This window comes from Protobothrops mucrosquamatus, unplaced genomic scaffold (genome assembly GCF_001527695.2).
Source record: "Protobothrops mucrosquamatus isolate PMUCROS unplaced genomic scaffold, P.Mucros_1.0 scaffold404, whole genome shotgun sequence".
Taxonomy (NCBI): Eukaryota; Metazoa; Chordata; class Lepidosauria; order Squamata; family Viperidae; genus Protobothrops; species Protobothrops mucrosquamatus.
In genome coordinates, this window is record NW_015386735.1 from 22,989 (window position 1) to 35,126 (window position 12,138).

General features: G+C 36.8%; 2 protein-coding genes across 3 annotated transcripts in view; one reads left to right on the forward strand and one right to left on the reverse strand.

Moving 5' to 3' along the window:
* ITGB1BP1 (integrin subunit beta 1 binding protein 1) overlaps positions 1-3,112 on the forward strand; it is a 6,279-nt gene extending 3,167 nt beyond the window's left edge. For both annotated transcript variants that reach the window (XM_029284175.1, XM_015816155.1), the window contains exons 4-7: positions 638-774; positions 1,170-1,262; positions 2,485-2,634; positions 2,870-3,112. In XM_029284175.1, the coding sequence (XP_029140008.1) occupies positions 638-774; positions 1,170-1,262; positions 2,485-2,634; positions 2,870-2,941 (452 nt within the window). In that variant the 3' untranslated portion in view covers positions 2,942-3,112. The remainder of the gene's footprint in view (positions 1-637; positions 775-1,169; positions 1,263-2,484; positions 2,635-2,869) is intronic.
* A 631-nt stretch (positions 3,113-3,743) lies between these two features.
* ASAP2 (ArfGAP with SH3 domain, ankyrin repeat and PH domain 2) overlaps positions 3,744-12,138 on the reverse strand; it is a 91,186-nt gene continuing 82,791 nt past the window's right edge. Inside the window, exons 25-28 of the mRNA XM_015816154.1 lie at positions 11,498-11,559; positions 10,854-10,960; positions 8,376-8,498; positions 3,744-6,724 (exon numbers count right to left, since the gene is read on the reverse strand). Of these exons, the coding sequence (XP_015671640.1) occupies positions 6,650-6,724; positions 8,376-8,498; positions 10,854-10,960; positions 11,498-11,559 (367 nt within the window). The 3' untranslated portion in view covers positions 3,744-6,649. The remainder of the gene's footprint in view (positions 6,725-8,375; positions 8,499-10,853; positions 10,961-11,497; positions 11,560-12,138) is intronic.

The following is a 12,138-nucleotide window of genomic DNA, read 5'->3' on the forward strand; positions in this document are numbered from 1 at the left end:
GGTGAATGCTCCAACACTGGAAGTTTTTAAGAAGAGACTGGACAGCCATCTGTCCGAAATGGTGTAGGGTTTCCTGCCTGAGCAGGGGGTTGGACTCGATGACCTCCAAGGTCCCTTCCAACTTTATTATTATTATTATTATTATTATTATTATTATTATTATTATTATTATTATTATTATTATTATTATTATTATTATAACCCTCTTAAGAAAAATATACTTTGACAATGAAACTAATTTGAGAATGTGGTAAGAGTATTTTTTTCATTAGACATCTTTAAGCAGAGGCTGGAATGTTAAGGGATGCTTTGGATCTTTTAAGTTCTAGATTTAATAAGATACTGAACTAAGGCTACAAAGTTCTTTTGTTGTGCTTCTAAACTGAGAATGTGAAAATGATGCTTAAAGGTTACTTTCTTGGTGTAGAGATGAAGAGTTAAGTACTCTCTCTCCTATGGACTTTTCCAATATTAAAACCAGCAGTTTTGAGAACATTGTGGTACCAATGTTATTAGATCTTAGTTCAGTTATGAGGGACAGGTCATGAATGTGAGTCCATTTTGATTTTAACGTCTTAAGCAGCTTGTTAACAACTAAAGCTGACTTAGATGTGTGTTTAAATGTGTTTCTTTATAGGCCAAAGTAACAGCAATTCAGATACCTGTGCTGAATTTCGAGTGAAATATGTTGGTGCCATTGAAAAACTGAATCTTGACGAAAGCAAGACTTTAGAGGGACCCCTGGATTTGATTAACTATATAGATGTGGCACAGGTAAAGGTTGTCTATTTTAGCTATGTTAATCATGGTTTTTTAAATGAATTGAATGGATTTGCATGAGATAAGCCATAAACTAAAATTTGCACACCATAATGACAGGATTCTTATAGTACTTCAAGCAAAGCAGTTAAGCTACATTGGGCTTAGCTTAGCTTAGTAAAGCACTTGGCTTGCCTGCTATCTCAAGAATTTAGATACAGCATTTTTTAAAAAAATGCTTTTCAATTACTAACAAAAACAGAGAAATAGGACAAAGAAAAAAAAACATAATATGAGAAATCATTTTAACAGTAAACAGTTACAATTCTGTGTGTGTTTTTCTAATCCAAATAGAACAACTTGCCATTTATGTTTTCATGTCAGAATACCGTTTTTATTTCTTTCCAAAGCAAGATGGAAAGCTGCCCTTTGTTCCTGGAGAAGAAGAATTTATTATGGGAGTTTCCAAATACGGTATTAAAGTCACATCATTGGACCAGTATGTAAGTAAAGAATGGCTTTTAAAAATGCTATTGCCATGATTATAGGAGCAATATAAATTCTTTTATCCTTCCTCCAGGAGATTCTACAATATTAAGTTTACATACAACTTGATGAAGCAGGGATGGCATTCTGTGGCCTAAATATTAAGCCACACGCTTCATTTTAGCTTGTGTTGCTGACTTTTTGAATATCCTTTTCAAGAAGTTAACTAAAATTTACTAAAACAAGAATTGCAATGAATGCATGAAGCCTCCGGGAGGCAAAAAGCTCCCATTTCTACTTCTAAATTCCATCTAGAAATGACCCATTTTTTAGACCTGCTGACGTGTAGCTTACCTCTACCTCATGAAGTTCAATGTATTTTCAATAAAACCTTTCGCTGAAAAGGATCATCTACAGCTGATGTAATACAGAAAAGGTATTATTGGAATCTTATTCCAAGCTTGATTGCATGTTTGAGTCCCCGAAGGTTCATTAAAATGGGAGTCTGCCTTGTTGCAAAATGTTGCAGTGACAATGTTTCAAAGGAACGAGAATCCATTCCTCTTTCAGAATATTCTGTTAACTCTACCTGCCAATGTCCAGTTTTCCACTGCTCTGTCCCTGGATTGAGTTTTACTTTTGGCTTTCTCTTTAGGATTTCCCCACCACCAAGGGTAATTTGAACATGTTGGAAGTTATTGCTGGTTCTTTGAATAGAGAACCAGCAATAGTAGCTGGTTCAAGTAGTACAGTCAATTTGTTGGTTAGACATAGTCTGGTTTTAAGACAGTTGATACGTGGCTGGAATTTCCTAAGGAAATTTAGTGATGACTTATCCCTTAAAAAAAAAAATTATTTCCTTCCAAAAGTAATTATTGCATTGTCCTTTCATCTGTCTCTGATTAAAAGAAATTTTTTTTCTCAAGAGATGTGGATGTTAGCTAGTGTTTATTTTCTCTTATTATTTATTGTTAAATAGATGCACCGTACATTTCAGTGTTGGCTGTTTTCACTACAACACTAATCTAGGCTCCTAAAATTGTGGTCATAACTACCTTACTGATACAGGAAATTAAGATTTTGATAGCCTATAATTCTTCATAATAATAATTTCAGTAAATAAGGTGTAGAACAATAGTCTCTTTCCAAAGGCTAGCTTTGAGGATTTGGAAGTATTGGTGATACTGTGTCTTTTTTTTCTCTTTCATGATAATTTAAATTAATTAGTAGAACTTTCAGGATGTTTTGCATAGACATGCACTCTACCTAATCGTCCGGATGGTCTGCTATGATGATGGCTTAGGAGCAGGGAAGAGTTTACTGGCTTTGAAGACAACAGATTCAAACTCTGAAGAATATAGTCTCTGGATTTACCAGTGCAATAGTTTGGTAAGATTCGTGTGTATTTTAAAAAGCCACCTACCACACATTCTTGGCAAAGAGCAGTTGATCATTAAACCAATTCTGCTCTTTTATATTCACAAGTTACATTATTTCAGTCACTATTACATGCAGTAAACATTTGTCAACTGAAAGCTGAAGGAGAACATCCTGTAATTGGTACAGTAAAATGTTTTGTCTGCTGGTGAAAACAAATAGTTTCTTCTTATTTTCTAAAATGCAGGAACAAGCACAAGCTATTTGTAAAGTGCTGTCCACAGCCTTTGACTCAGTTTTAACATCTGAAAAGTCCTGAATACTGTATCATACATCATCCTGAAAAAGAAGTTCTTCTTCCTATGACTTCAGCACCTGGAGAAAAAAGTTCATATATGTTCCAAAATACTTTTTAAATTATTTTGGTATAATGTTTAAATTATATATAATTTTGTCATTACTGTTATTAAACAGTGGGACCAAAAATCCACCAAATGTTCTCTTATTGGAAGTCTGTGCTAAATTACACTATTTTAACATCTCATAAACTTGAAAAATAATAATAGAATATCTCCTGTCTATTCACTGCACTTTTTAAATTGCCTTAGTTCTGTATATATTTGACTGTTGGGAAAACAGAAGCATATCGTGTAAGATCAAGAGTTAGGAAGGCTAGATTTGTCATTAGATTTACAAACCGTCAAGATTTGGAGTATCACTCTTCCATTCCTGAACTCTCAATTGTTAAGGATATTTTTCACACAAACACAATGAGTCAATATGAGGCTTAAAGTAGTTTATTTTTTCAGTCTAATGACTGAACAGAAGTAAAATTAATCATGCTCCAATTATAAATCACTGCCTCTAGACACTAAAAATAAGAAATGGTCTTAGGTTATACAATGTATACAGTTGCTCTGCAACTAAACAATCAAAACCATCACATTAAAAATTATACATCTCAAGTAGCATTCTGAACTGCATTTTAAGTGTCTTATGCTCCTTTAAAAATGGTTAACACAGTAGTTGTATGTGCTTGGTAACAGTGTTGAATATGGCCAGCTCTATTGTCAGGCATGAAGTCTGAATGACCTCACAGGTTCAGTGTATTTTTTTTAAAAAAAATCCAGATTACGTGACCAGTTATGAATTAATGTTACATGTCACAGAAACTGTATTTTGAAATATTTCTTACAAGCTTACACTGTCATACTGATGTAGTGTGAGAAAATACTCTTATTTAAGATTGTCTAGTAGCTGTAATCAAGATTTTTCAGGATATCTGAAACTACCAAATAGCGTTCCAGCCATCTTCTTCAGATTAATCTTATCTTTAGGCAAATTCATGACTTTTATTTTTTGTTTGTCTGACAGCTATATGTATTATAGATTCTATAATATTTGATGGTATCCTTGGTTTCAAAAGAAGTTTTAGCATAGGAAAACCATTTTATTCCAAGCATCTTGTAGTACGTATGTAGTACAGTTCATTGGATCCTACCCAGTGTGAAATCTGAGGCTAAAGAAGCTTCAAAAGGTTACTTTGCACATAGTTGCTGAAAGATTCTGTGTTAAACACTGTGAGTAATGTGCAAAATAATGTGTGAAATTATGTCCTTGCATTTGCCAGGCATATAAACATAAAGGGTCAAAACCCAACTGAATTAACCAGCATCTGAATAAATGTGTAGTGGCCAACTATTCTCCTAATATACATATATATTCAATGGGAACTTTGAATATGCAGACTTAGCTTTAAAACATACAACAAAACTAGCTTGAAAATATTCCAGTTTGCTCCTCCATCACACTGCAACCACTCATATTGTTCTTAATATCAGCTAACTGATTTGCATCAATACATCTGACAAATTGCCTCAAATGTACCACTTCAGCAAGGCAACAAAGATATTGAGATCCAACATTTCCCCCCATCCAATATAAATATACCAAAGGGTCCTTCCCCCATCTGTTTCCACTTCCACTAGCCAATATATACATAATTTCTGTGTCAGAAATTCAAAGTTCTCTTGATAAATCTAGAGATACAATCGTCACAAAACTTGTGATCAAAGCCAATGTGACCTGGACATTGATATTCTAATTCTATGCTACCAGTGCACATTTTGGGTAGCATATGCAAAATAAAAACTGTTACAATATCACAATATACAAACATTAAAAGGACATAGCTATGTTCTGTAAGAGTCTATTCATTTTGAATTATGAAATCTATTCACAATTATTAACAGTGTTAACTACCATGTTCTAGAATATATTTCAGTACACAATGCCAGTCCACAAACAGACTGAACTGCTTGCCAGACAGCGGTGTATACCCTAGCACAGGACTGTTTGGATCAGTGACTATGACACTGTTAACCGTAGCAATCTCAGCATGAACATACCACTATGTGCTTTACAACTTGTTTTCAAAGAAAAGGACTGTAAGTAATATTTTTCATAAACTTTCCCATTTAAATTTATCAGCAGTATCTTCCTGGTTCCCCCCCCCTTACCTCGAGGGTAATTAGTGTATGGCGTAAAATATTAACTGCATATTTAGTATAGAAAACTATGACCTCATACTTATAAAACGAGGTAATCAGATTTCAGTTTTTAAAATATCTACACATCAAATTACTAAAATATTTCTTTAATGCAACCGAGGACATTCCTAACCAAGCATCTTCACGAATATCTATGCATATTACTTATGTTTAGCTGCTCCAAGGAAGCAGTTTTCCACTGAGATACGAGGGCCACGTGCAATTTTTTTTCTCAGACTGCTTTATCTTAAAGCTTTTCTCCTGACTTCATGCACAAGGGGAGATTGGCAGGGAGAATAATACCTTCTTTTCTTTTCCTCATAAACTGATAAATATTCCTAATTTCTTCCTTTGTATTACAAAGGTATAAAATCTTAAACGCTATTTACCAAATAAAGGTACCCAGACCTCCATTTGTGCCAGTACAAGCCATCATAAGGAAACATAAGCTATTCAAACAATGGGAAAACTGGACTAGGTTATTAGATCCCAATTTTTTTAAAGTGTTGCTATAAGCCAGGTTTTGACTTTTTATTGGACTCAAATGTTTTAAGCCTGCCAATGCTGCTGCCTAATGCAGAGTCATTTTCAAGCACATATTCATCACCGATTGGGTGTAGGGATGTTTTGTTCCTATGCATCCATAACCTTTTTTCAACAGAAGAAAAGGGTTCAACTGTTCAGAGACATGGATTTCCTTGCAACACCTAAGCCTTAGGTATCTTATTTGGAGTTTCTGGGTTTGTTTTTCTGTAACAAAACACATACTGTGTGAATGTACTTATAGAGGTTTCCTCAAATGTGATTAGATTATTACTAGGACATCAAATAGGGCTGGATTTCTATCACTTTCAGTCCTTTCCATCCATGCATTAAAAAAAATATATGATTGAGATTGCTATTTAGAAGTCTTTGGCAAAAGACTTCTCCACCCCCATCCTACTTCTCCAATCAATGAACATTGTGGATGGCTGCGGACATGGATAACAAGAAACTCCACCATGTCACAACTGAGGGGATGTTCTTATTTTTCTTAAAGTGTTTTAATGTACTAAATAAAACCAAAAGAAACTTTCATTCTTTAAAATGAAATTTCAATTGTCAATTTACTTACAGTCCTGAGACTGATCTCAAAAGCCGTACTCACCACAAAAGTTAAATACTTATTGTAGGCCTGACAATTGGCACTAAAATGTAACACATTAGTGCAGTCAAGAGATTAATCTTCTAGCTTTCTTAATACGCCTTTCACATTGTCATGGATTTGGGTTCTTGGTTTTTTTGCAGCTTTCAGCAATCATCACAAAACATTTTTGAGTGGCTCTGTTATAAAAGTCCCATGGAAAATAATTTTAAGAACTGCAATAACGAAGATTCAACTATGTTACTTTGAAGTATTCCAGTGAGGCATTTGATGATGAACAGGGAGTCCCAATGAAATATAGAAAGGGAAACTCTCTCCACTTGCAAGGAGCTGTTTAATCAACAATAAAGTGCACAAATGATACAGGAAAAGCACCTTTTCGATTAGGATCTCCATCAATATGCCCAATCTGAAAAAGAGAAAAAAGTTTAGAGTAAATTATGAATTCAATATAAGGACAACTAATATAACAAGTTTAAAATTTTCTCAGTTCCTTTTAGCCATATAAAATTACTTAAAAGTACATTGATTTGGTAAAATAAATATTTACCTAAACATTTTTTTTTGCTGTTTTTGGACTCTGTCTCCAACATTGTTAATTACGTATGATCACAAGTACTGATAGGGGAATTTTACTACATGGTAGAGTGGGTTAATTATATTGGGTGAGTACAGCCAATGAAATTTCCCTTCAATGCTACAAGACATATCATATTGACCTAAAAGGAAACTGATCATGAATTAAAATAATTTCCCCAAAAGGAGTTTCAGGATAATTTCCGATCTTCACTATATTCTCAGTAAAATCATATAGGTAAATTCTGGGGGGAAGGGAGGGAACTAGCCTTTCTACAATATTTTGGTCATAAATTAGGTGAAAACAAGCTATGCACAGCTTCAACTCTCTTCCCTGCTTTGAGCATGCCGTTATCATTGGCAGATTAACAAAATAAGATTACCACGTACATATAACCTATGCACCAGATCAACATGTGATGGCTGGTTCACAGGACGTGCTATGACAATGGCTGGGTTAACTTCCACATGCTGAACTACAAGGGGCACGACTCCATTTTAGCCTAGCCTTGCATACTGTGTCAACCTCACCATTCAGCTGCTCATTCAGCTAACCCAGGGGTAGGCAACCTTGGCTCTTTTATGACTCATGGACTTCAACTCCCAGAATTCCTGAGCCAGCCACGCTGAGGGGGAAGGGAGAGGTTTCCAAGCTGAGCCATGCTGGCTCAGGAATTCTGGGAGTTGAAGTCCACGAGTCATAAAAGAGCCAAGGTTGCCTACCCCTGACCAAGGGGATGCTGAAACAGTTGTAAGTGTGAAAAATGGTCGTAAGTCACTTTTTTCAGTGCTATTGTAACTTCGAACAGTCACTAAATGAACTGTTGTAAGTCGAGGACTACCTGTAATCATAGCTGGCTCAGGAATTCTGGGAGTTGAAGTCCACGAGTCATAAAAGAGCCAAGGTTGCCTACCCATGAGCTAGCCTATGTGCATACTGATTCCCCTGGCAAGGATCCAATTTTCTTGCCTGAGTAGGAAGGGGAACGTAAATGGCAGAGGATGGGGGGGGAGGGCTTCCTACTCTGCAACCCTCTCCCCAACTCTTTAGGAAACAGTTCTGCAGCAGCAAAGTGAACCTAATGTAGAACTGGCTAACTGGGGATGCCCTTTCCACGTTCCACCAAGAAAGCCACTAGAAGTGTTCTTGGCATCTAGAAATAAATGTTCCCGAGTGGTAATTTCACTGAATTCTGGGGACAGCAGGATTGGGCCAGCTGGGGAGGACAAGAGGGCACTCCTCCTCCCTCATTTATCCAGATATGAATTCTGTGCAAAAGAAAGGAATAAAAAAAAAAAGTCTCCAGTTCAAAGGAGACAGCGTTAAAGTTTACGTATTTCATTTAGTAGATACTTCTGGAAACAGACGGCTTCATCCGGGAAGCCAATTCTGTTGATTGGTGCTTTATTTTTTTATAACTGCAGACAGCAAACTACAGAGTTTAAGTCACTTATCGACTTCAGCTGAAAACAAAAATACTTACCCACCACTCCTGATCTTCCTCCCCATCAACTATGATGATGTCGCCTTCTGAAAATGTGAGCTCATCGGGATTATCTGCTACACAGTTATAGATTGCTTTTACCCTTTTGGGCTTTGTTTTTGACTGTCATAAACAGAGAGAGAAAGAGAGATAAACGGGACCTGGTGTTGAAAATATAGGGAAGACACCATAGAAATAGGCTACAGCAGATATGTCAAACTTGCGATGTCACGTGACGTCGCGCAACGTCTCGGGCTGGTTTTGCCATTGCCGGCAAAGGGGTGGGCGCGGCTTCCGGATGACGCATCCGGCCCACAGGCCGGCAGTTTGACACCCCTGGGCTACAGTGTCTCTTCTCAAATAGACAGAGGTAGCAGACCTTAAACCAAAACAGGATACTTGTCTGTGTAAATTGAATATTATCTACGGTATACTGGCTAGCAAGTTCTCCAGAGTTTCGGGTCAATTTTTTAAAGGTTTATCTGGGGAGCTGAGTAAACCTGGGACTATCGCTGAGGCATGACATTCAATGTATTATTTTTCCCTACTTGTATTCTTAAGTACGTTTGCCTTCTAGTACAATTTTTCCCACTAGCGAAGGTCACACTTTGGATCCCTGCAGTTCTCAGATAGCATTCCATCATCACCACGATCATTTCAAAATCAAAACAGTGGTCAAAGTCAACAGTCACCACTTTTATTTCTGAGAAGCCAGACATCACTCTTTGTAGGTGAAGCTTATACAGTTCCTTCTGAAACATGCAAAAGGATTTTCTTCTGATTCAAATTCAAATTCAAATTCTGGACATTTCATTGAGTGCTATTTCAATGAGTTAGCTATTTTGTTTGCTTTTCTGAACAGGCATCCATTAATTGACATGACACCCTGTGCTCGACTTACAATCACAATTGAGCCCCAATTTTTTGTTGCTAAGCAAGACAGTTGTTAAGTGAGTTTTGTACCATCTTACGACCTTTTTTCTCACACTTGTTAAGTGAATCACTGCGGTTGTTAAGTTAGTAACACGGTTGTTAAGTGAATCTGGCTTCCCTATTGACTTTGCTTGTCAGAAGGTTGCAGAAGGTGATCATGTGACCCCGGGACACGGCAACCGTTATAAATACACGCCAGTGGCTAAGCGTCCAAATTTTGATCATGTGATCACGGGGGATGCTGCAACAGTCGTAAGCGTGAACAATGGACATAAGCCACTTTTTTTCAGTGCTGCTGTTAACTTCAAATGGTCACTAAATGAATGGTTGCAAGTCGAGGACTACCCGTTTTGGCAACTTATAAAATACCTCAAAAAATATAGACCAACAAGATAAAAAAATACAAAAGAGAGCATGACATAACCAAGGGCAGCCCACAATTATTCAATGTTCTAACCCTTACAAACGGACCTATTTAGCAGGCTGGCCCAACTGCCCAAGGAGAAAAGCTACATCTTCAAATCCTTAATTGAAGATGAACGGGATCGAATCTCTAGGGATATGCAGGCCGAAAGAGCGGGGGCTACAATAGAGAAGACTCATCTTTTTGGTCCTGTCAAATGATGCAATTTTATAAAAAGGATCTCGAGCAAGCCCATCCTGATGGATCTCATTGGATAGGCAGGGAGATTATTATAATAATAATAAAGTTGGAAGGGAACTTGGAGGTCATCTAGTCCAACCCCCTGCTCAGGCAGGAAACCCTACATTATTTCAGACAAATGGCTGTCCAGTCTCTTCTTAAAAACTTCCAGTGTTGGAGCATTCACCGCTTCTGGAGGCAGGTTGTTCCACTGGTTAATTGTTCTAACTGTCAGGAAGTTTCTCCTTAGTTCTAGGTTGCTTCTCTCCTTAGTTAGTTTCCACCCGTTGCTTCTCGTCCTGCCTTCAGGCGCTTTGGAGAATAGCTTGACTCCCTCTTCTTTATGGCAACCCCTGAGATATTGAAACACTGCTATCATGTCCCCCCTCGTCCGCCTCTTCATTAAACTAGACATACCCAATTCCAGCAACCGTTCCTTATATGCTTTAGCCTCCAGACCTATAATCATCTTTGTTATCCCATGTAGTATTTTGTCTCTTGCAGATACAATTGAATAGGTATAAAATACAGCTATGTTATTAAAAGTTATAGCTATAATTTATTGTTTATAATTAACTCCCAGCTCAAAGATGCTACTTGGAATAGATTTTCACGGCTTGTTCAAAGTACAGCTACAATTGCAACATACAAACATTTTTCTTGGAATGGTCTCTGACCTCCATGTGATTTCAAGCAAAAGTTCTCCCAAAGTGAGGGATACATAAAAAAGCCAAACATTACCTTTTTGTTTGTTTCTTGGTCAAACTGAATGTATCTGAATTCAACAAAGAGGGCCAAATGGATTCTGAAGAAATTAAGATTCTGTACAATGTCCTTAAAGTTTCAGCATGGAGAGCTTCCAACTGCAACCTTTTAAGGGAATGACATGCTTTGCTACTTACTATTTGGGACTTTCTTGGCATTGGTGCCGGAGGCTGGATTGGCACTGATATGTTGGTAGAAGGGGCAATTTGAGATCCAGCAGTCTCAGATGCAGAGGAAGGCTCAACTGTCATTAAACAAACAAAAAATTAAAAGTCAACTTTAAAATAACAGACATCGCTCTATTCTTAGATAATTTCTCATGTCATTACACTTGTTAACCAAGCCACTACAAAAATAGCACTACAAAAATAGTCATCCTGTCTCACATCAAAAGCTTCTAAGCGATATCACTGGGATCAAGGATGCAATTCAGCATGTACTAATGATAATTAAAAAAAATATAGATAGGGAATGACACCTATGTCTTGCTCAAATCCCCTGTTAGCAAAATCTTTATATTCATCTTCTCTGCAATTCATTTTTCGTAACTACCCAGAAAATGCTGGGGCGATTTAGTCACTGCCTCGAAAAATGTAGTTGGATTGGTGGAAAAAAATGTGGTTTGGTTGTTATAGTAAATCCTTCTGTGCATAAAGCACAGCACAAAACCTACACTGTGAAGTCAGTTCATGTACTATACCTTTTGTTACATAGGAAATAAACATGTTGGTTAGTTCTAAAGAAGTGGAAATTAACAAAATAAAATTTAAAAAATAATTACCACAAGACTGCAGAGATCCAGGGCCCTTACTCTTGTTAGTTAAGTTGGATGACTTGTCAGTCCTATTTAGGAGGGAAGCAAAGGTTATTCTCCATCATTGCTTCCCATTTAGCCTGTCACTGTGATCCCATTTATTTTCTGAAACAATATTCAGCATACTGTTCTGTACTGAACTTTTAAACATATTGACCAATGTTCAACCACATCTTAAATATCTCCTCAAAATAAGTATCTGACCAATTATAATGACAATAACAGCCAGAATGTTCATAAATGGTCATTTTACCTATAGAATTCTAGAAATTCAAGTTGCTACGCCTGGAGAAGCCTTAGGCTAAAGAAGACTTCTGTACTAGTTTTCACTGCCTTTTTACTCCTTCCTTCAATTTAATTTTCCCCCTTATGCACAGCAAGCTATGAATAGGAAGTTTTGGAAAAAGCATGTCACATGGAGAGATGCAATTTTGTTTTCCAAACTACACTTCTCTGTTTAATTGAACGAGTAACAGAAACCATAGGTAACCATAGGAGACAATTCTGGTCAGCCTAATCCCATTTTTACAGTATTTCTAACAATGCTTCTGATTGTCTCCGGTGAACCTCACAAGACCTAGATAACAGATATTTACATAAAAATGAAT